The 25,706-nt window shown below is 42.8% G+C and overlaps 1 protein-coding gene across 1 annotated transcript in view; it reads left to right on the forward strand.

Moving 5' to 3' along the window:
* Window positions 1-25,706, forward strand: part of OLFML2A (olfactomedin like 2A) — a 99,366-nt gene that overhangs the window by 65,504 nt on the left and 8,156 nt on the right. The window contains exons 3-6 of the mRNA XM_044305365.1: window positions 5,053-5,160; window positions 7,492-7,668; window positions 8,770-9,028; window positions 23,359-23,637. Coding sequence (XP_044161300.1) covers window positions 5,053-5,160; window positions 7,492-7,668; window positions 8,770-9,028; window positions 23,359-23,637 — 823 coding nt within the window. The remainder of the gene's footprint in view (window positions 1-5,052; window positions 5,161-7,491; window positions 7,669-8,769; window positions 9,029-23,358; window positions 23,638-25,706) is intronic.

A 25,706-nucleotide genomic window follows, 5' to 3' on the forward strand; every position in this document is an offset into this window, starting at 1 on the left:
GGTTCACTGAAAAGGCTAATGCGTATGTAAGCAAAATATGGATGAAGTAATAATTTATATATAGGCGTTGTCTAGAGAAAAGAGTCTGTTTTTTCGTATAAACAGCACCAACCACAGTCTAGAGCTTGCCTGGCTGTAACATACTTACCTACGGAGATCCAGTCTTCTTGGTAGTGCAGTCTATCATAAGACTCATTTGTTCCACCCATAAGAAGGTACAACTGGGTCCAATCAGGCCTGGGTTGGTGGGACATTAAGTTACCAATCAGAGCACTTGACACTCTATTTGAGGTTGTCGTGCCCTGCACCCTATGTCAGTGTGTCCTACAACCTTGTGTGCTATAGATGAACTATCTTAGATTTCGGGGCCGGCTCCTCTAGACTGTGGATTAAAGGGGTTCTTTAGGCTTTGCATTAAAAAGTGGAGTGCCCCGACCCTGTGGAGGAAAGATACAGTAGTTTTGCCAGTACTTACCCCTCCATTAAGCTTTGATGCCATCTCAACTGCGCTCTTCTAATCAGGTCCCGACCAGATATGTTCCTTAGTCTTCCTGTTCAGCAGCGTGTACTGTATATGCAACAGAACAGGAAGACCTGGGAACACATCTGGACAGGACACGAGTGGAAGAGCCTACAGCCTGACTGAGCGCAGTAAAGACAGCGGCATCAGTGGCCAGGTGGAGGGGTAAATACTGACAAAACTATTCTATCTTTCCTCCACAGGGTCAGAACCCAGGTTTTTCTGCAATGGCCGGAGAACCCCTTAAAGGGATTCTGTCACCAGGTTTCACCCCTTTAAGATAAAAATATGCTTATGTTCAGGATGCCTTCACGATTCCTAATGTGGTCTTAATAAATGTAATCTGTAGGCTCATTTTGCCCAAAAAAAACGCTATTACTAACCTGTCAGTCAAAAAAAGGGGATGTAAATGGATGCAAGGTGCCGGCCGCACCCGCCGCCGTTCGTGCCCAGCGCCGCCTTTCCCGACCTCAGCGCCGCCTCATAATCTTCTGTGACGCCTCCCGCTCTCCCTCCCTCCTCCTGCTGTAACATCGCTGTGACGCCTCCCGCTCTCCCTCCCCCCTCCTTCTGCTGTAACACAATGTTACAGCAGGAGGAGGGGGGAGGGAGGGAGAGCGGGAGGCGTCACAGAAGATTATGAGGCGGCGCTGAGGTCGGGAAAGGCGGCGCTGGGCACGAACGGTGGCGGGTGCGGCCGGCACCTTGCATCCATTTACATCCCCTTGGGCACCTTATTTTTTTGACTGACAGGTTAGTAATAGCGTTTTTTTAGCAAAATGAGCCTACAGATTACATTTATAAGACCACATTAGGAATCGTGAAGGCACCCTGAACATAAGCATATTTTTATCTTAAAGGGGTGAAACCTGGTGACAGAATCCCTTTAAACCCTTCCTAAAACTTTCTGGTAGCAACTTGGACTGCCTGCCTTCTCTTTTGCCATCTTGTCTGTCACTGATTCTGGCTATGGCCCTGACTCTGTATCTGGACTTTGCCTGGTTTGGCCTTCTCTTTTTTGGTACCTGGTGTTGACCTTTTGGTAATGCTCTTCTCTGTTTGCTCCACCAGTTGGTGACTACTTTGCAGATACCACCTGGGGATTCACAGAAGTGTAGTCCATATCCCAGTACATAGGTTAAAGGGAGAGAGAGCCTATGGTTCCTTAGATTCTGCAAACTAGAGTGTCCAGCGCAAAGTCAGAGTGGTAACGCATGTCATCCTCATTCAAGTGATGGGGCATATCTGTAATACCAGTCCCAGCCATTAGCTGCATGAACTGTTTTTTTCTAATGGTGTACAACCTCTTTGATATTACCATCCCAAAGTGCATCCCCACCTACTCTGCCAAAATGCAAAGACAGTGACAATATTGTCTGTGATATCCCTTAGCACGCTGGTGAATTCCTCCGCATAGTAATAACCATCTAATGTTTGGACTTTTACAAAGGCAGCTTTGAAATCGAAGCGTGGCAAATGTCACAGGCTCTCACTAAATGTTGTGAGCTGGAAAATACATGAGAAAGGTTCCTCTACATTTTTGACATTAGATAAGTGGCAGAACCGCAACTTGTGAGTAATGGGACTGGAAGGATAATATATACTGGGACAACTCCATGGAGGCCAAAAGAACATTATTGATTAGAACTTAGAAGCCAAGATGTTTATATATTGCTGGGGGCATTGGATGTTTTCAAGGGTACTTTAATCAATTAACTATCCGTACATAATGAATACTGCTGGGTGCATAAAACATGGCTCATTTATACTTAGAAGATGCTTCAGAATTCAGTGATGGCATTTATAAAAGATATATAATGGGTTATGCCCCTTGCCATATTACAGTATGTAGAAGGTACTATGTAAGGGCTCATGCACTTAGAAAGTACTATATAATGGTTCATGCACTCAAGGAGGCTCTGTCAGCATGATCATACTGCCTGGTTGGACTCCTCCTGCTGATTAAAACAATACCTTTCTTTTGTCTGTATGCTAAACAGATGCAGATATATCTACTCATATGCAAATGAGCAAGTTGGAGCACCATTAGAGTTCATGCACCCGGCCATATTACAATACTTTGAGAGTACTCTATAAGTTCAAATCACTGAATAAAGTGGCCTAAATAGGAGGAAATGCTCAGAACCCCAAATACTGTAGCATATTTAGAACCGGGGGGGACAAAACCTCCACATGTGATCCGCTGCAAACGGCAATCCCCAGCAAATAATGCATACAATGGAGGATGCCGGGAGCGGCACATGTGCCACAAAAAAATCCTACACAATATGGAATAATCTGTGGATTAGACTATGAGAATAAATAAATCATTGCTAAGGTGCACTACAATATATGCAAATGAAAATACAAGGCTAAACCCTCACGCTAGATGTTTAAATGAGACTTTAGCCAATATATTCCATTCAAGAACATATCAGAGCCCTCTCACCCCGTCAAGGTATCTCAGTTGGCACGAGACCCACTGCTAAACCTACCTATAGTGTGTAAACACTGTCTGATAGGTGCTAAGGTCCGACTCTCTATAAGTTCATATGCACTCAGCCATATTACAATATCTAGGAAGTACAATAAAAATGCTCATGCACCAGACCATATTACAATACTTAGAAAATTATATATAAGTGTTCAAGCCCCTGGTCATATTTCTATATGTAGAGAGTACTATATAGGGGTTTAATTACATGACTGAATTATATATATTTTTTAAAGTGCTATTTAAGGGCTTAGGCACACATTCATACTTTGAATCTATAATCCTAGACCCATATTGGCCAGCAAGTCCATGCACTTCTTCTCCTTAGGCCTCAAAATCTCAGATCTCTGTGAGAGTTTTTACTTCTGCTACATAAAGAAAGAGAGAAGGAAAGAACTTAGAATCTGCATGGCCAAGCATAGGAGTCAACAAGGTAAGCTGTGACCACAGCTCACCAGACATTCCTGCTTGTGAGGGATTACCTTTAAGACACCCTTCACACTTAACCACATCCTGGCCAGATGTGCCTCTAAAGACCTTTATCCTGCAGTGGACACTACAGCCACAATTATCATATTACAGTCACCAATCTGACATTTTTGTGAGAGAGACTTTAGCAAGATAGCCTATCAAAAATGCCATTATCTGCCACTTAGCTGGCCTCCATACCTCGCTATGAATTTGCACTGTGTCCAGGCTGTTATTGGATGTTCTACAACCTCTATTTTGCACTCAGTAAAAAAAAAAACTTGAATTCTTCTACCTCTGGCCTGGTTTTCTCACTTGTACCACACCACATGCTGGCTATTGCACCACATGCTTTGCACCCATCCAAACACCTACCATCACAGACACCCCAGCTACCATCAGGCAGAAGCTCCAGAATCAGGACTCCACATCCTTACACTGCACAGCCCTAGTGAGCAATGGCCTGAGGGAGACCACAGCAACACCACATATTATTAGAGCCACTACCACTCCCATCCTCAGATCCAGCTCTTCAGGGGGCTCACTGCCCATTTTATGAAATTGCAGGGACTTTACATGTCCCTGTAGGCTGATGGCTTTGCTTTTTGCATCACGTTAAGGATAATAAATGTTTAGTTCACTGTATTTAATGTATCCCTACTCTCTTCGGTTGCCATTAGTTAATGCTTGAAGGGGTTATCCGGGTTCAGAGCTGAACCCATACATACCTCCATTTTCCCCCCAGGCAGCCCCCCTGGCTTCAGCATCTTAGCAGTTCATGTTCCGATGCTCTCCTTTGCCCTAAGCTAAATCGCGCAGGGCAAAGGCATTTTCAGGAGTTCTGGTGACGAACCAGGCTCTCCATGGGGCTGCCAAAAAGCCTGTTGACATCACCGACACTGATGAGTGGGCTTTAGCGCTGCCCTAGCCAGTAAAATAGCTAGGGCAGCGCTAAAGCACGCCCATTAGTGCCGGTGACGTCACCGAACACACTGCTGGGTGGAAGCTTCCGTCCGGCAGTGTGTTGTTGTAAACAAAAGAGCCCTTGCCCTGCGTGATCTAGCGCAGGGCAAGGGAGCGCATCGGAGCATCAGATGCCCCGATGCTAGCATCAGGGGGCTGCCTGGGTGAAAATATGGGTATGTCAGGGTTCACCCGGTTGTGGGAACGGCATCGATTCAAGTAGTGCGCATGCGCCAGCCTGGCAAAGCAGTGCGCAGGCGCGAGATCTTGGCCGGACCTAAGGATGATGCAAGGGAATAGGAGGGCAGGCAAACAAAGAGGCTGGGGAGGAGTAACGCTGAAAGAAGGCGGAGCAGCCTGGGCTCCTACACACTGAACGCCGCCCCTGAGCACTTGTGAGTGCTCATGTACATATGAATTAAACATAGTTTTTCCTGCTTCTGCAATTCTAAAGAAAATAACAAAGGTACTATAACATTCATGTATAGGTGTGCTACAGCACAATGTAAGCACTGGATATGGTCATATAGTGGTGACAGACTCTCTTTAAGTTGGATGATTGGTCACTATGATTAAGACTGTCTTGGACTTTGTCTTCCATTCTCAGCTGCAGTCTATGGTAGACCTTCTGGAAGGAACCCTGTACAGCATGGACCTGATGAAAGTGCATTCCTACATCAATAAAGTGGTGGCCCAGATGAACACTCTGGAAGAGGTATGATTGCTAGCTGCTGTATGACTTCTTGGTGACTAGATGTGTAACATATGGACACCCATGATGTTTAGGTTGTATATCACAAATACTGTAGTTTCTGGGGGGAAAAATTTAATAGCAGTCAATGTGGCAGCGTGCAGCTCCTTGGTGTGTGTCTTTTACAGTTTACTAAGACATAGTGTTTTTTATCTTGCTCCTAGGTACTTAGAGGGGTAGTCACCATGTGCTAGAATTTTTGTAACCCTTTCTCTACCTTTTCTAAACAAAGCTTCAAGACAGTATAAGCACACGTGGTGAACATATTTCAGTCCCTATGGTCAAGCTTTAGTCCCAAAAAGTGAATTCCCTTTAAATTAAATCAGTCTTTTTAATGAACAATACAAGGGTGCATCCACATGGGCTGTATATGCTCTGGATTTCTTCCACAGGCAGAAAAACTGCCTATATCTGCCTTTGGCTATTGTCATTGTAAAAAATATACCTTAGGCTTGTTTCACATTAGCGCAGGAGCAGCCTGCCGGATGCGTCTGGATCCGGCACTGCCGGATGCTAACTGCCATCACCTAGCCCCATTTACTATAATGGGGACCGGCGGAGATCCGTCAGCATCCCAGCAGACATGCTGAGATGCGACCGGATGAAAGCTGCTGTGCACATTTGTCTGGATGCTTTTCGCCATATTTGCCGGGTTGCGGCCAGACCGCCACCAGTCCCCATTATAGTGAATGCGTTTGAGTCCGGCAATGCTGGAATGCAGAGAGATCCGGCAAGCTGTTCCCTGCTAGATCAGCCTGGCAGATTTCTTTAAAGCAAATGTGAAATAGGCCTAAAAGGGATTTTCCGGTTTGCGTCAACCTACTTTAAAATAATCCTCTATGAAAGTAGCTGTAATTTTGTAATGTATTTATTTTCCCTTTATTGCCCCTATCTTCTGGGTTGTGGTCACATGACCATGTCCTTGCAGCTCTTTCTTATTTCCTGCAATGTTATGTCCATGGGCGGGGCAGTGGAGTATGGGAAAGATATATGAACATATTTGTTATAACCACAGTTATCGAAGAAACCCCCCTTTAAAGAGTTTCCCCACAATGGATATGTATCACTTCCACAGATTAGGTAATAGATGTCTGGTCACTGGGGACTCCAACTCTTGGACCCTCACCATTACTAGAATGGGGTTCTTAAGCCCCCAGTTGCAACACTGAGAGCAGTGGTTGAACATGCAGTATCTAGAGAACTATCAAAAGAAGTCCACTGTAGGAAAACCAACCCCTTTAGGGTACGGTCACACAGTCAGGGTTCTGCATTCAGTTTTGGAAGCCAATGCCAGGAGAAGTCGTATCTATTATTATTCACTCCTGATTTTGGCTTCCAAAAGTGAGTGCTGAAACCTGACCGTGTGGCTGTACCCTTAAAGTTTACTGTGCATCGTGGTTCTGAAGAGCGTAGTAGCCTAGTACTGCCACAGTACTCTAAAAGAAAAGGTGTTGACAAGTATGCCAAAAAAGCCATGTTTATGGAATATGTCACAACTGTTTATTTTTTATAATGATGATCATTAGCATGGATGTTCCTGGTACTACATCCCAGCCATGCCAAACCACATTCATTTGACCAGACACCGGTAACATTTGATATGGTTGTCACTGTGCTGGGTATTGCATTAAATGGTCTTCTGTTGCCTCTGCTGATCAGTGGAGCTGGTTTATTATGATGTCCTCTCCTCTATTTTCCCGCCACATCGGCACCCCCCTAGGGGAGGGCTGCAGTTACCTTGACATCTGGGTGGCCAGTAGTGCTGTTGTGCAGGGAAAATTTAGAAGAGGACGCATCACTAAATCAGCACTGCGTCCTTTTATTCTCTGGATCAGTGGCGGTCCCAGAAGTTGGACCCCCACCTATTATAAAGTGATGCAATATTATAAAACTGGAAGAACCCTTTAAAGGCATTGCTATAGAAAGCATCACAATGATTGAATGATCAATCTTTGCTCTACTGAACATGGGCACTGGATTGGTAAAATATACAGTTGTCCTCGATTTTGAGTTATTGTGTTAAACACACCCAATAATTAGTTCTAAAAAAAGTTGAAAAGCAAAGTTTTCTAGTCTTTGTCTAAAACATTCCTTTGCACACATGGAGCCCATGTGGTGAATGCAAACCGTGCGGTGGATCGCCAGAGAGACTAGAAAAATAGCTACATAAACAGTGTCCATATCCCACTAGTGTGGCATTCACACGGCAGTGAGAATACTAGGAGATACCACATAAGATGAATGACTCAAAATTATTATCACTTCTATATGAAACCGTTCTTTTCATGATTCTAGACCATCAAAACGAACTTAACCCGAGAAAATGACTTCATGAAGGAAAGTGTCATAAACCTCTCTAATCAGATGAAGAAGTATGACAACTATTCTGACATTATGATGAGTATCAAGAAGGAGATTTCCAACCTGGGATATCAACTGCTTCAGAAAGATGCCCCAGAAAATAAAGTGCAGGTAAGTATAAAGAGGGTCTCAGTGGTTAGTACTGTCCCCTGGCAACACTGGGGTCCTTGGATCGAATCCAAGTCCAACACTTGTGTGGACTCAGTACATTCTTCCCAAATTCTAAGAAAACCATATCTGAGATCTTTGTACAGTTTTGCAGAACGTGTTGGCACTATATCATAAATAATCATTAGACGGAAGACCCTGATGGTTGTAGGTGTTTTCTGTGATTTTAATATTGATGACTTGGGCTAGGTCATCATCAGCTTTGTAGGGTCCATCTCCCAACACCTCTTTTGATCAGCGCCTTGAAGGCCAGGCACAATTCTATATACCTGATTGCAGCAGCCCAGTCCTATTCAAGTGAATTGAAGTGACTTCCATGAACCAGGCATGACCACTGCACAATGTAGAGATGTTCCTGGTTCTGGTGCAGTGTGTGCTCTACAATCTGATCGGCAGGGATGTTGGGAGTCAGACCCCACCTATGTCATGATGATCTTAAATATAGGTCATAAAAATAAAAGTCCTGGAAAACCATTTTAATGGGGACAATGGGAATAAGACCAAGGAGAGCCTACAGAATCAGTACAGTTACAAACTACAGAGCTGTGGGTACTCTGTTTGCCACTGTATGGTGCCTGTATACAGCACTGTGGTATTGTCCCATAAAAGCAATATATTTAGTAGAGAATATATAAAAACCGGTGTTCAGTAGAACGTCACAACGTTTTCTCTACGATTCTGTATGAATCCAATAGAGGCACAGTATGTGTCTATAGACATCTATGGCCACAAATTATAGATCAGTTGAACTCATAATATGTATGGAGCTGTAATATAGCTTTATAAGTTATAAGGTGAAGTGTTAATTAGACAAGGTAATGGAGAGATGCCTAGGATAAAGATAAGGTTTGTGCACCAATGGGCCATAGAACAGTACCCATTAGCCAGTCACTACAGCTTTCAGTTGTGAGGTCTAGGAGGCCAGCCTATTATGGTGGCTGGTACGTTAAATATAAAAAATGTTTTATTCATCCTTGAACCTATAAATCTGATTGAATTTAAATGTGAAAATACATTTATTACAGTCAAGCTTTTCTGCTGCAGGACACAGCAGGAGCCAGAGTCAAAGAAAATAAATTCACAGACTCCAAGAAGAACTCTGGGGAAAAGTCTTTATCTAAGGTCACAAAGGAGAAACCACAAAAATCAGAGAAACCTAAGAAAGAGAACAGCAAATCCAAACCGGCTTTGTCTCAGCCTACACCGAGACCTAGATCTCCGGTACATCAACAGCCGGTGGTCATACGAGGAGTCACCTACTACAAATCTACAAGGCATGATGAGACAGATACAAGCAACCGAGGTATGTGGCATCAAGGTCAAACAGATTATCTTGTGGAAATTCAGAATTCAATTTCAACACTAAGTTTAAGCGTTCAGCATGGTCTTCAAAACTTAGACTTCTATGACAGCAGCTGTTAGTAAAGGAGTTGTAAGTGCTTGAAAGCAGAACAGCTGATGTAGTAGAAATATCAAGCAGATCTTCTAGGCTGCGAGTAAAAAAATTAATAAGAAAAACTTGAATTTGAATATTTAGCCATCAATAAATTCTACTTGAGCCTCTGAGATTAGTTTCTCTGTGCAGCTTCTTGGAGTGCTCTAAAGTCATGGAGTTGAGTTACCGGTTACCATACGGCTAGGGAATGGATAATATGTACGTATGTAGACAATGGATGGAGATGGTGTGGTGCCAGGAAATTAGACCTAGAGCTATACTCATTTTATACCAATTTATTTCTTAGGCAAAAACAAAAAGTGCACACAGTAAAATATAGAGCATCAAACCAAACATATACAGGAAAAAAGGCGCCAAAATCATATGGCACCAAACTTGTACTTCACTAAAGATGAACAATACTGCAATACATGGTACTGCTATCTAGACAATAAGGTCAATGGGTCCCTTATCTGGATCTCACTCTTCATCGTAGAGTGCATAGTCAACCATTTAGCATGTCCTTTTGGTGGTCTCTTGAATTGATTGCCGTCATATGGCCAGTGTCATGTTGTCGGATGTTACAAAATTCCATAGACTAAAATAACAGTTTATGGAAAATCTAAATCTCTACTTTATAATTTAATCTCCAGGTCTTCTTCGCCTTCATGGGTGGATTTATTTACTGGCAATGGATGGGTATTTACATTTCAGGCTTGATCTCTGAAAAGGAAGGAATAACTGTGGAGTCAGAGACAAGTACAGTACTTGGCTGGTTGATGGATTACACAGAGTTGTACAAGTTAGTTCCAAGCCATTGGCAGTCACTTTGAGTTACAGGCTAAATATTAGAAATGTCATGTGTAAAACAGAAGGAGTTATGTGCACAACTCATTAATGATAACCTCCATTGTGATTATTCAGGGGGTGGTAGTTCTTCAAATTCCCAGATGTTTTTTCCAGATCTCTGGTCAGCTGTTTCAAGCATTTTACTATATACCGTCCATTGTCTGTCAGGGGCCTATCTCGTGTGAGATCTTAATGGAAATTTGAGTCTGCCGCCTCCACTGTATGCTGACACTGGGTGGGTGGTTGCACGGAGATACTTAATGAGAACAGAGAAGGTTGAGTAGGATGCGCAGGAATATTTAACCTGTTAAGGCCTTGGGCTAAAATTTATGCAATACATTCTAAAGATCAGTACATATGTAGTAGCCTGTAGTAATTGGCATCACCACTGCCCCAATAGCTCTGTCTGTCCATCACCCCAAACTTTGAAAACATGATCTGCACACCAAAATATTCTACAGCTTATCGTCAAGAAGAACAAAACATATCTCCCACTAAAATCTGCAGTAGATTAGATTAGATTCAGCCTGTCCCTGAGATCTCCCCATTAATTGCTCTGCTAGATTTATATCAAGCTGACAGCTCAAGGGGAGTGCCTTTTCTGCTGCAGATCAGGGGGCGTGTCTATGCTCTCCCTATCACATCTCAGGGGGCGTGTCCATGCTCTCCCTATCACAGCTCAGGCGGCAATTGAAGGATGAAACTGAGCATGTGCGGCCATCTCAGTGAGCAGGTCAAAGAAATAAGAAAAAAAAAACAGCAGGTGGCGCTATACAGATACATTTTATTGAATAACTCAGTGACTATGCTAAATTTTAAGTACATGTAGTTACAATAGAATTTACATCCAGTTGCTGGTTTTAAAACTGCAAAATATTTTTTGTGGGACAACCCCTTTAAAGGTTATGGACACCTTCGGGGGCATTTTTTATGACTGCATTTTACTCATTTCGGGCTAACAATATTGTTTTCAATTGGTCTTTATTTAAGCATTAAAAATCAGTCTGTTTGCAAGCTGTGTCTTTCTGTTTTCTTTGAATCCAGTCAGATGACGGATAATGTAGAGCAGGGGTGCAGAACCTGCGGCCCCCACGGCCATGGTTTGCAGCCCCCATTCTGCTGGGCATAAACACAGCTTATCATGCGATCAGCTGTGTTTCTGCCTGGAGCCGCACAATTGCAGGATTACAGCTCATGCTCCTGCACTGTAGTTAGGAGCAGGACGGGCCCCCGGCTGTCAGAGACAGCGGGGAAGCCAAGGAGAAGGCAGAAGCAGTGTATCAGCGCTTCTGCCTTCTCCTCACACAGGTGAGCAGCGCACTATGCAGTTTAAACCTGGTGATCATGTGATCGCCGGGTGTCAGGGGCAGAGGAGTGCAGAGCCTTGCCAGCTCTGCCTTGTACAAAGCCTCGCCAGGAGGCTGGTTTTCCCTGTAACTGGGTCTCCTTTGGATGCTCCAGTTACAGTGGAAATAGTGCAAAAAAAAGTATGTGTCCCCCAAAGGTCTTTTATGGACTTTTTGAGGACAAAATATGTGGCAAATATATATATTAAAAGTTTTTAAAAAATGTGAAAATACAAATAAAAGGGAAAAAAGTGCAAAAGGAAAGAAATTGATAAAAAATTGTCAGTGTCCCACAGAGGTCTTTTAAAGACCTCTTGGAGGACATACAGTGCTGCAAAAATATATAAAAAAAAGAAAGAAAAGAAAATTTTTGCAAAAAGATGTAAAATAAATAAAATACAAGTAAAAGAAAACTATAAAAAGGAAAAAGTGCAAAATAAAATTGTTCACTGTCATATTATGTGGCAAAACTATATTTAAAAATAAATAATAAAGTGATGTTAAAAAAAAAAAATAATACAAACTCAATAAAATACAAATAAAAGGGAAACAAGCAAAATAAAAAAAGTCAGTGTCCCCAAAGGTCTTTTTGAAGCAGAAACATAAAAAAAATGTAAAAAAATAAATAAATATTAAAATACATAAAAGAAAAAAAAAGTCCACACCAACCAAAACCATTATAATTATTACCCCATTAATGTGAAACTATGCATATTGTATAATAAAACGATCCAACACATATAGGGAATTAATTATAATAATTTGCATTAATTGCATTAATTTAAATAATGAAGTATAGTTTGAATAAAAATGACTTTTGAAAATAAAAACTGTTTTCCCCTAATAAAAATATTTATTAAAAAGCCCCGTGTTATGTAATAAAAAGCTGCAAAAGTTATTTTGGTAGTCCAAAAAATAAAAAAGTTAAAAGTGTTTGAACCATGTGTGCTAAATCACAAAAAAGTGACTGGTCATTAAAGGGGTATTCCTATCTCAGACAATGGGGGCATATCTGTAGGATATGCCCCCATTGTCTGGGCAAACAAGCGCTGATTAACTTTTTTTTTTGCCTCCCCATGAAAAAGTGTGACGTGACAATGCTGCCCCCAAACCAAAAAAAGTTGTGCACCCCCTGATGTAGAGCTCTTATCTCTGATTTCCTGAACTAATAAACACTCATTACAGCTCAGTTCTTATGAAACTGATAAGAATATGGCTTATATAAGTGTTTATGAGGTCAGGAGATCAGAAATAAGACCTCTACATTAGGCTACTTTCACACTGCCGTTTCAGGGTCCGCCTGTGAGAACCTTTTCAAGGCTCTCACAAGCGGCCCCAAACGGATCAGTTTAGCCCTAGTGCATTCTGAATGGATGCGGATCCATTCAGAATGCATCCGTTTGGCTCCAGTCCGCCTCCATTCCGCTCTGGAGACGGACACCAAAACGATGCTTGCAGCTCACACTCATTCAGACAGTACAGTGCAGCTGTCTTAGAGTGAGCTGTTCAAAAGGACACGCCCCCGATCCAGCAATCCAGTAAAGGCCACTGTTAACAGGGCGGGTCCCTGTGGAGGTCACTGTCAAGGGAGTGGTTGTCACGGCCATGGTCATGGTCGTGACTCTTGAACCGCATGCTGTTGCCTGCGGTTTGTATGTAGGTGTTCAACCACAGGTGAGGGCTGCTAGTGTGCTGCCTCACTTGTGGTTGCCGCGGGCAACAAGTTATGTTGTACTGTTGCAGCATAGCAGCCTGAGCTGTTGCTAGGCAGCTTGCTGTAAGTGCATGCGGTTGCACTTGGCTTGTGTGTTTATGTATGCACTTTGTATGTCTGGTGTGCACTAGGTTTTATGTTAGGTGTGCACTGTGACACTTCCCTTCACTGTGGCTGTCCATGGCAACGTTTGGTATGGTGTACATGTGGTGGCAGTGTCTCGGCCTTCTGGCTGACTCCCAGGACATGGTTGCCACGCATGTCGTTGCCTGCGGTAACAGCTGCAGTGTGATGTTCGTTTGGACACTTCCCCTTTAAGTGGTTTCACTTCCCTGGTTAGTCTTGGAAGGGTTAATTCCCTCTCCTTGTGTGTCTGTGTGGGTGTGGCCACTTTGGGCTATAAAGCCTCTTTGGATATCAGTTGCTGAGGGGTTCTTCAGCCATGCTTTGCTGGAGACACCCTCCTGGTTATTACATCTGCCAGTGGGGGCCACCCTTGTGGTCATAAACAAATTGTGATTCTTAAGTTTTTATGTGATGTCCACTTGATGTTTTCTTTGTTATGTTATGCACCTATGGATCTGGGTTCCTGTGTGTTTGTGTGTGTGCTGTGTCCATTGGTGTTTGGGTGTGGACACTAGCTTGTATTGCACGGGATCCAGTCTGTGTGTCTGTGGCAGGTAGGTGTGGAGGTGCTTTTCATCCTCCTGCCATATCCATAGGCTGTTTATGTTCTCTTCCCTTTGCAGCTTGGCTAGTGAGACTCCTAATTCTCCGTGCCTAGGAAGAACAGGTCGTCTTACCCTGCTCCTTGTTCCAGGGCAATCTTGAGGGCTAGTAGGGACCCCAAGGCATCCGGTGTATGAGCCCTCCCACCTTCAGGGTTGACTCATATGGTTAGGAGTCAGGGTCAGTTTAGGGACGCGATAGGAGGTGACCTGCTCCCTAATACTGTCGTCCTGGCCAAGCAGCGCTTAACATCTTCTGGCATCGCACGGCTGAGGGTTTTCCCCATCCTCAGCCGTGACAGTTGTATGCTGTGAAAGTCACTGTTAAAGGGGCAGGCTGCTGTAAAGGTCAAAGTTAAGGGGGTGGGCTGCTGTGGAGGTCCAATTTTAAGGGACAGAGCACTGTGGGGGGGGGGGGGTCCATGTTAAGGGGTGGGGGTCACTGTTTTGCGGGCGGGGTGCTGTAGATGTCACTGTTATAGCGAATAGTGTTGATATCTTTTAACGACACACACAAACATTAAATGAAATAGATTAAATATACCCGAGCGAAGCCGGGTAATTCAGCTAGTTTTTAATAAAAAACAATTGAAAAAATGAGTAAAATGCAATTATAGAAAATGCCTCCGACGGTCTACATAGCCTTTAAAGGACCCCCTGGCAATACACTGATTAAGTCACCCATGTATGAATGCCAATCTGTATAATACAAATACAGCATAAAGCATTTTCCAGGATTTTGATATTGATGGCCTAACCTTAGGATAAGGCCATTAAATATCAGATCAGTGGGGGTCCGACACCTTGCACCCCCACTGATCAGCTGTTTAGTTGTAGCGCCTGAACTACACAGCACCGTCCATTGTGCTGGTAACTGCAGCTTGGTAACTGCAGCTTGGCTTTTATTCACTTCAATGGCAGCATCACTGCAGTTATCATCTCCATTCACTACACAATGGATGTAACTATCTAGTTTTGGGTCCAACTTTCAGAGCCAGACCTACAACCAAACAGTTGACTGTGGGTATGTGGGGTGTCAGACCACTTGCAGATCTGATATAGATAGCCTATCCTTAAGATAGGCCATCCATATCAAAATCCTGAGCAACCGTTTTTAGTCTACAAGAGGGACTCTCCACCCTGGCTCATTGAAGTGGTTCCTGAACAATGAACCCTGTGATGTCCATATGTCCTGATAGCACTTATGGACTGGGGTTTTCTTCGTTTAATATGATAGTTCAAACTCAGAAGGGGTCCCTTGTGTGGACGCTTAAAATGTGGTGTAATTTACTGTCAATTTCCATCAAGTTTTGAATGAATACCAATAATAACATTTATCTTCTTCTTTATTGATTTATTCTTGGAATTTGGATGACCTTGTCTAATTCTCACACACTTGGGCTCTTGACCTTAAGCAGTGTAGATGCCTCAGTCTTTTTAGGTGTTTAGCCTCTCCATGGTCAGCTTGTGAGGCTCAGCCAAGTAAAACAACTTTTTTAAAATAAAATGGTGGGTCTTTAGGACTGTACATTTTTGAATAATTTAACACAAATATCTATATAAATTTCCAGAATAAATACAAGCATGCAGTTTTCCCAGCAGGTTTAACCTGGAGTCCCTGCAGTGCTTTTGAGTCCTACATAAGATGGAGTGAAAAAGAAAATATCTTCAATCCTTTCTTGAAAATGTAGCAAACACAACTAAGCCTTCCTTTTGTCTCCTAGCAATAATTATTTAACGGCGTCTCACATGGACCCTTTTACTTGCTGGGCCCTATGGAGATGATATGCGTCCTGTCCTGGTACTTATACCCATGATACACATTATTCGGTTGGGGTTCTTCTGACTTCTGGGACCTTCAGGTTCCAAGATTGGACCAGGGAAGAACTTAGATGAGAGAATTAGTTTGGGTGATGAATTGTAATGATGGGAAAACTACAATTGTGTCTCGTTGGGGTTTTGGATGAAAAATAATGCACATTTATGATGGTTTCTAGAGCTGTCAATTGTTTGGTCTTGTTTTCAAGGTGTGACTTCTAAATGAGAGTAATGAAAGCAACCCTGCAAAACTGTATTGTGATAGTCCATACATAGTATTAGAGACCATTATGGCCATTGACTCTCCAACCAAGTCCTCTAAGGTTGAGGTGTAACAAGTATCCATAGGGTCCTATGACAAAAGGGAGTTGAGGAAACTATCCTGACTTTAAGATTTTTATGGCCTCTGTTCACATTCCCTTGCACCTCAAGTAACTAGCCCTATTGTTCCCAAGTGTACCTTAAAAGTTGAGGTCCCCCCCCTCTAGGCTTCTGTACCCCAAAGAAGCTGCTGTCTCTGTTTGTACTCTTGGTAATTACTTTCTTATCTTGTTTTTATATACAAAGTGAAATTCCCAGAAATAAATTTTCCACCTACTCGGTCCTAGTAGTGCATCACAAAAAGGTCATCTAAAAACTAAGTCATCCTTTACATTTTCCATTCATCTTATAAGCAGTTTTAGGTTTTTACACGTCTTTCCATATTCTTGACATCAATCCAGAATAAAACATCACGGCACATTGCTGACTGATGCTATCTGTAGAGTTTCTCCATGCATTTACAGTATGTATTTATAGTGTTTGTAGACCTGATGATACCTCAGATGATCCGGTTCCTTTATGCACCAAGGAATGCATTTGAGGATGTTAAATGGAGAAGCAACACATTTCCAACCTTACTTCTGATTGTTTTCTTGATAACATTCCAGCTAAATTCCAGCTGTTTCCCATCAAATTGTCTCCACCACTGCATAAGATCAAACGTGAGGCTTGCTTCCTATACAGGATGTGAACCCTTTATTTATTATGTAATCAAGTCCATCCATTCTAGTGGGGCTTATGGTGCAGAATACTCCTCTGCGGAGAATTTACAGCTGGCATGGTTCCAGAATGGATGCACAGCGCTCTGACCAGCCAGTATAACCCTTTATCGAGAAAACATTCAGAAGGGAATACATTCTGTGGAGAAGAAGCAATTTTCCAAATGTTCCTCTGTTGTTTTCATCATAGGTTATGGTACAGAAGCTCTAATGTGTGATGGTTTGGAGCCTGCTGAACCCACCTGCAGCTGATACTATCATCAGTAAAAACTCAACCCCATATCATATGCTTGGAAATAGACAAGAGAGATTATACGCCTCCTTTATAATACATGTAGAACCAGCACGTAACTGGAGCATAATACACCCACATTAAAGAGCTTCCAAAAAATTTGAACTTGGTATGAATGTGATGGCCTGGGAGGAGCCCAGCGAAGGATGGGAGTGGTAGTGGCTCTGGCTGAAAAAATCATTAACATAAATCACAGAGGCAGGCTTCACATCGATGCTCTCTAGAGCGGGGCAGTAATAGGAGGGCGCACTCTTTCTTCCCTAAGGGCACACCCTGATGTCAGGGCTTCTTCCTAATGGTAGTTGGGGTGAATGAGTGCAAGGCAGGAGATGCAGGGGCTGTGATTGGCGAATGGTGCAGGAGTCAGTAGCCAGGCCAGTTGTAGCAAATAGACAAGTCACTCTTTACTAAAGTGCACAATGGGACTTGTAGTACATCCAACGGTTATCAGAATACAGTTCCAAATAATTCACAATGCACATCTTCCCCGATAGCAATGTATGGATATGCCAGTATGGGGAAACAAACAACTTTGCATGAAGAATATGTAGCTGTATTTCGATGTAAGAATATCACGTTTCGGGGCCGAACTGGCCCCTTCATCAGTTTTCACATCAATTGATGACGCTGTATTCTTACATCAAAATAAAAAAGTCCTAACTGGTATACATCTACCGTATTCTTCCTCACCGTGACGAGCAGTGTGCAAAGTTGCTTCTTTCCCTCTACTGCCTTGTGATTGTTGGTCCGCTCTGGTGACCGATCGGAATGCACGGTAGTCCATGGTGATTTTTGAATGTTATTTGAAGTGTTGTGCCTCTAGCACAACACAGTCAGGTAAGCGTCCTATCTGTTAGCCCCGCACCTCCTATTAAGACTGTCCTACTTATGTGCTCTTCTCTCTCCTTTGTCTGAATGTATGGATATGAGCAATGATGGGGTGTACTACTCCTTCTCTCTGTCTTTCCAAAGTCTCTCTCTCTTTCTGCAGAATCCAAGGCTGGCAATAAGACTCTTGCAAACTTGTCTGTAATTCCCAGGTTGAGGGGTACAGGATTAAAATACGGTTAGCCAGGACCATGTCAAAGTGTGGAAGGTGTATTAGCAATGTCCCTTTCACTGCAGTAAAGTCTCTATCAGCCTTGCGTGAGCACAATACCTTACTGAATGACTCCAATACTTAGTCTTGCAGATTCTGGACCTTCTAGTTATTCTTTTCCACTCTTTGGTGTATTTTTAATGTACCAATGGCTTTCTTGATGTAAATGTCTCAGAAACAATGAATCTCTTGGACTCAGGACTAATCTTCTGAGGAGTGAGCACATGTAGCTTCTCTCTCTTCTTCAACTAACAATAGACTTAATCTAAACTAGGGGTGGACCTAAGTCCATCATATAGCCTCCTACAAGGGCAGAGACAGGGCTGGTAATCATGACTTATGCATAGAACTATACAGGTGCAACCCAATACATAAAATAACATTACATAATGAGAATCAATTTTGCAAGTACCCTATTCTGGGATACTGCCTAAACAACATGGGAGAAACATGGCTTAGTCTTAAAGGGGTCTCTGGGACTTACATATTGGTGGCATATTCCCAGTATAGGACATTAATATCAGATCTGGGGGGTCTGTAACATGGCAACCTCATGAATAGCTCCATCCACTGTGTAGTTTACTGGAATGGGAGCTGAGTTGTAGTACCCTGGCACAGCTACTGCACAGTAGGATGGAGTCTTGTGCTTTCTGCTTCTGTCCACTGTATAGTTTGTGACACCGGTGGCTGATTGGTCGAGGTGCCAGATGTTGGACCATTTGATATTGATGACCTATCCTGAAGATAGATCATCAGTATCTAAGTACTGGAAAACAGCTTTAAAGAGGACCTTTCACCGATTTTTACACTGTGAACTAAGTATACAGACATGTAGAGTGGCGCCCTGGGATCTCACTGCACTTACTATTATCCCTGGGCACCGCTCCGTTCTCCTGCTATGCCCTCCAGTATCTCCGCTCACTAAGTTATAGTAGGCGGAGTCTGCCCTTGTTCTTCTGTAGCGCTGGCCAATCGCATTGCAAAGCTCACAGCCTGGGAGAAAATAACCTCCCAGGCTGTGAGCTCTGCGCTGCGATTGGTCAGCTCTAGAGCAGAACAAGGGCAGACTCCGCCTACCATAACTTAGTGACTGAAATCTCCGCCTACTATAACTTAGTGAGCGGAGATACTGGAGGGCATAGCAGGAGAACGGAGAGGCGCCCAGGGATAATAGTAAGTGCAGTGAGATCCCCGGGCGCCGCTCTACATGTCTGTATACTTAGTTCACATTGTAATAATTGGTGAAAGGTCCTCTTTAAATAAATGAGATAAGATTATAATCTGTTATCACGTATGTCTATCTTCAGAAATAATATTCAAAAAGTAATACGCAGTTACCATCTAATATATTTTTTCTCTTTTTTTTCAGTTATTTTGTAGTTTTTAATTGGCCAGGATAAAAACTACACAGTGTAACATGAAGCTCATAGGGTACAATACAACATCTGTAATGGAGCCCCTTATAGTACTGATGTCCCCTCATGTGCCATAGAGACCCAGTAGCACAATGTGAAACCTCTGGGCCCCTGTGCACGATCTGTAATAGGGCCCTCCACCTATCTTGTGCTATTTATAAGACTGGCATCTTGTTATGTGGCATAGGCGCCTTTGGCCTTCTCAGGAACCAAGGCCTAGGTGCCACTGCTACTTCTGCATACCCTATAGCAGGGGTCAGCAACCTCCGCCACTCCAAGTGTTGTGAAACTAAATCTCTCATCATGCACACTTGCTTGACTGTACTCTGAACTCCAACAGAAGTGAAAGGAGCATGCTGGGAGTTGTAGGTTCACAACAGCTGGAGTGCCAAAGGTTGCTGATCCATGCCCTATAGCTATGCTCATGGGGACCTTTGAGGTATCTGGAGAATCACTTTTAGGGAGTGGCATGCTGGGCATACCCTATAGCTATCCCTGAGGGACCTTTCAAGGTACCTGCAGAGTCGGTTTTAGAGTGGCAAACTAGACAGTTTCCCAGAGCCCCAGTTTCCTAAGTAGCCTCTCCGCAGATGGACCTTGAAGAGCCACCCGAAAGTAGAGTTGAAAAACATTTGGCATTTCACTGGAAAGAAGGGCAGGGAAGGAACTGAAAGCTGGACATGGTTTGCCCAGGTCCTCAGTTTTAGCTCTGCACCTTTATAGCAAATCACCTACTAATATATCTTGATCTTTTGCTTGTAAAAAATTGTGAATTCATGTCCAATGTGTATGTTTGCTAATATAAACAGAAGTGATGGCTGGCCCTCCACTAAATGGTATCTTCGTTTCTAAATGGTATCTATGTTTGTTAATATGACATGTGCAATTAATAGTGAGTCTGCACCAGAGATACAGTAGCAGATCTAGCTTCCTCCTCCCAGAGCCAAGTTTGCAATGTCTACAAGACTTCTAGGAAGGATATGAATATCTTTTTATCAGGGCCAACTCTTCGGAGACATGTTGCATTGTTAGGGCTTTCAATAACAATCAGTGACAGGAGCTGTGAAACCTCCGCAGTTGTTTAGTCGATATGTTTGCCTTTGGCTTACAATGTGAACTGTCAGTGATGTGCAGTATGTAGAATTAGCAGAGTTTTACTAGTTCATGAAAGTCAACATTTTTACAAGTGATGCAAATGGCTGTTTAAAATTCCTGAAATATGTTGGTTCGCCACCATGCTCGTTGACAGGCAAACATTATACAGACAAATCCAACCACAGCTTAAACATTTGTCTTGTTTGTACAGACTCACTCAAAAGCAAATAATTCCTCTCAGTCTCGGTATATAATAAGGTTTTACTGATCAACCTCCGTTGCTAGGTCTATCTATACAGGCACCAATACACTAGTTCCTCTGACCGCAAAGAATCCAGGTTACCTTATGGCCTCTATCCACCAAAGATGGATGTGTGTTCTTGACAAGCATGGACGGCCATACTGTTGTACAACCTGTAGAGCCACACAGATCACATCACCTGGCCCTCATAGCCTGGGTACCTAGAGCTTACACTCCTACTGTGTGAGTGTAAAAAGGCCAGGGAGGGACATTATCGGCTGCGTGTTTAGCACACTGAGTTATGACTCTAACTCCGTCCAGTACAGTTGTTATTCCCCCTTAGTGCCCCCACACAGTAGATGTGCCCCCTTAGTGTCCCTACTCAGTAGTTATGTTCCCTTAGTTCCCCCACACAGTAGATATTCCTCCTTAGTTCCCCCACACAGTAGGTATGTCCGCCTAGTTCCCCCACACAGTCGATATGCCCCCTTAGTGCTCCCACATAATAGTACGGTGAGGATGCAAGTTCTAGGTGCCCAGGCCATCAGGGCCAGTGGCGCCCTCTTCAGTAGCCACAGGTGACTTGCCCTGGTCTCCCAGGCTGTTCAAGCCCAAGTAGTACCTTATTCTATTTATGTAAGTCTGGGGCTACATAGTAATCTTGGGTCAAAGATCGCCGTATTGGGATGCTACATCGCAACATAATGTAGTCAAGTTGTAAACCACAAGTTGCCATGACCAAAAATTAAGCAGGGTTGCATTTCTGGAGACTTGTGTGTCATGGTCGTGGAAACTTGCAATGCAATCATGGTCAGTATTTTGAATCAGTATTTTGTCAGTATCTGTAAGCTAAAACCAGAAGTGGAACCTATAGAGAAAAGGTATAATAGAAATATTTGTGCTTCTTCTGTGTTTTGGACCCACTCCTGATTTTGTCTTACAAATACTGATGCAAAAATACTGACTGTGTGAAAGAGGCCATACTTTAATTACATAGAATGTGTCGGCAGATAAGAACCATTTGGCCCATCTAGTCTGCCCAATACAAATTGTGTTGTAAAGTAGCACCCCAATACTGCAATATCTGGCCATGCAACTTGTTGCACAGCCGAAGTCACAGTGTAGCCTAAAGGACATAATAATAGCTGTTATCCTGTACTATGCAGTTGACCTGCCTATAAAACAGACAGGAAGTAATAAGATGGTACCTGAGTATGGAATAAACTGAGAAGACTGGTGTGAAAGATTGGGAGAAGAATGGTCCATGGTTTAGTGCTTTTGCTAAAAACTACCACTCAGCCACGTGTCTGGAGCTACCTGGTGATTTCACTGGAAATACCCTACCGAGTCACCATGGACTCGTAACTACACCACAGGGTCAAGAGACATGTGTGATGTAACAAAGTAGTATACCTCATGGAAAACAACAATTCTTCTTCTGTCTTTTCACAAATTTCTAAGTTACATCAGTTTTTGGAAAAGCCAGGTGACCATGGTCATGGTTACAGCTTCCATTGTGGTAGACACCTCCTAGACATAGTTTTTAAGCCGAGAATCTGCCTACTTGTGCATCAATATCTAGAAATTATCTACTGGTGATGTTTTTCCTATGTAGGAAAGGAAGTGTTCTTTGAACCACAATTTACCATGTTCTGAACTTATAATTAGTCATATCCTTATGTCATGTATCGTAACTTGTAACCCTTTAACAGTAAAGACGCAATTCACATCTAATGTTCATTGCTGGGTGTGATCCCATGAAATATGTGTTTTCCTTTAATAAAATTTTACAAAAAAAGTCTCCACTTGACATCATTGCCATGACTAGCGTCTGGCATATATACAAGTAGGCTGAAGATCAACATAAATTTGTGTCTAGGACATGGACATGTAGTTAACTTCTAGATGACCAGGGCTCATTTTGTGTCTAGATATTTAACCTTTAGGAATCATACATTCTAAAAGCAAATATTTTCTAATTCTTAGTTTTCTTCAATTTTTGCAAAAAAAACTAACAAAAAACGGCCACCTGCTGCACATAATTTTGTGAATTTTTGTGAGCTGCACCTTGCCACGTCACTTTCAGAAGTGAAGTAATAAGTTGGTCAAGATTTCAAAGTAGATAAATTTTATGTCAATTTATGAAGTGTGATTTTTTAAAAAGTCACAAAAAAGTCGTAACTCCATACCAGATATCCCCCAGGTGTACAAATTTATTAAAACCGTGCCCCACTTCCATAAATTTGCTACAGGTGTGCAAGGTAAACCCAATCTAAAAACTAAAACTTCAGATACATCTGTAATGATAAATTCTCCCCACAGTTCTGAAGACAAACCCCTGCACTGCAATCACTAGAGGAAGCATGTCCAATGCAGTATAGGTTCCATATTATAGCTTCATGTATACCTGATGCAAATAATGATTTGGATGAAGGTCTATGAGATCAGAAATTCTTTGGAAATGTCTTTCCTAATTCCGCCAGTGAGTCTACTATAGTGCTGCTTCATGTATCTGTGTGGTATAATGACTACATTACTTAATAATTTATTTCCATTTGTAGAGAACACAGGGAGGTTGTCTCTACGAGGAGAAAGACAAGATGTTAAAGCATCAGCAAACATCTCAGAATCTCACATCATCCAAGAGGAGAGACCTGTAGAGCTTGAGAAACCACCTCCAATGACTACAACTACTACTACTGCCACCACAACTCCCACCACTACCACCACCACAACAAAGAGCACCACTACTACAGAATTATCTACAACCACCACTAGCCCAGAGTACTCTGTGATCACATTTTCTTCACTTGGTTCTGATGCAGAAAACAATATTAAAGGTATGGGTTGTGGATATGGTATGTTGCTTTAGCTAAATTTCAAATGCAAATTTAGAAAGTAGACAGCTGGGAATTTTTTTTTCAACCTATCAGAAAATATCAATATCACCCAGACATCCAATAAAGCAAACCCTGATTTGTTTGTACCATGTAGTATGTCGCTTATGGGATTTTTCCTATTGACTATGCACTGTGTATTCCAAAAGGCTGGATATAAGTAGGAAATAGTTACCTGGCAGTCCTTAGTTAATAGTTGCTGGGTAGTGGACTAGATCGATTTCCCCTGGTTTGTGAGTGTTCTGGTAAGCAAGCCAGAGAGAAAAGACCTGTTTGGTGTGTACCGCTGCCAAGTAGGCCAAGACAGAACCTGTCTCCAGGAAGTCACCATTTGTATGAGTGAAAGTTGCTACAAAAGCAACTTTGCTGGGAACTAACCTCTGAGGAAAGAAGCGTTGAATTATTGCAGATCATTAAGGACATTTAATGGCCACTCTTGAACTAAGACAGTAATGGTAACACACACAAAATGCTTTAGACTTTACTGCATGTGTTTTGGGTTCTCTTGCTTCTAGTGCCTGCCACACTTCTGAGACAGACTGGCCATCCTTTCTAGGGTAGCACTCAGTCGCTAAGCTCCACGCCTAGGCCAGAGATACTAGTCGTGATGTCATTGGCCCTGATGAAAACAGAAAAAAGGCCGCGGCAATCCTGGAGCAAGACTGCCTTCTCAAACAGCTGATCAGCTGAAGTCCCGGGTGTCAGACCCACGCCGATCAGATGCTGATGATCTATCCAGAGGATAGATCAACAGTTTAAAAGAACTGCAGGACCCCTTTAATTACAAGTGGGACCTTGCAGTTGTGCTGAACCAACCTTTGAGGACCAATAACACCTGCATAGCACTAACAAGTGAGTGGAGGTGTTGCGACCATGACACAAAGGACCTCCGCCGATTAGCTGTTTGGGAAGGCACTAGCGCTCACAGTAGCCTGCTGCCTGCTCATCAAGCACAGCGCCGTACATTGTATAGTGGCTGTGCTTGGTATCACAGCTCAGCCCCATTCACTTCAATGGGGCTGAGCTGCGCCTAGATCATGTGATTAGGGTCCATTCACACGTCCGCAGTGTTTTGTGGATCCGCAAAACAGATAGAAATGCCTATTCTTGTCCGCAGCTGTGGACAAGAATAGGACATGTTCTATTTTTTTTTTGCGGAGCCGCGGACCGGAAGTTCGGGCCGTGGACCGGAAATGCAGATGCGTACAGCACACTGTGTGCTGTCCGCATCTTTTCCGTCCCCATTGAAAGTAAATGGGTCCGCACCCGTTCCGCATAATTGCGGAACGGATCCGGACCCAAAGTGCGGACTTCTGAATGGAGCCTTAACGTGATGTCACATGTCCTAGCGCTGGTGCCCTCTCAAACAGCTGATCAGCGGGGGTTCCGGGTGTCAGATACTGATGACCTATCCAGAGGATGGGTCATCAAATAAAAAAAAAATCTCCACATATTTCCAGCATTTTGTGTTGCTGTTATACTTTTTTTGGGGGAAAATGCAATCTTTTTTTTCTTCGAAATTAATGGTTAAAATACAAATGGGAAGGATTATTATAGAGTATGTCAGCTCTGGGATAATGCTAGACAATATGTCTTCTGATGATTTAATCCCCAAATCTTCAAGATGATTCATTCTTTTCTGGAGACACGTGCCAGCTGTAAAAGACAATTTCTAACTGAGTTGTGTTATTGATTAGGAGAAAGTGACATTCCTTTCTAGAAGTCGCTTTCGGGAATTTTGTGGTCTGTAGCGCAGCCTTTTTCTACATTTCTGAACAGAACATGGCGGCAGATTTATGGAGTAGTCTTTGTTGCCCATAGCAACCAATCACAGAGCAGAATATGAAAATGAAAGGTACGCTGTGATTGGTTGCTACGAGCGACAAATAAAGCTTTTGTTTTAAGCATCATCATAAATCTCCCCCATTATCTGTAATGGATTCAGAACAATTTGTTATATTACCTGTCTGTTATATAGGCAATCTAGTGCATTGTATGTGTCACATATCACA

The sequence above is a fragment of the Bufo gargarizans genome, chromosome 9, assembly GCF_014858855.1.
Source record: "Bufo gargarizans isolate SCDJY-AF-19 chromosome 9, ASM1485885v1, whole genome shotgun sequence".
NCBI lineage: Eukaryota > Metazoa > Chordata > Amphibia > Anura > Bufonidae > Bufo > Bufo gargarizans.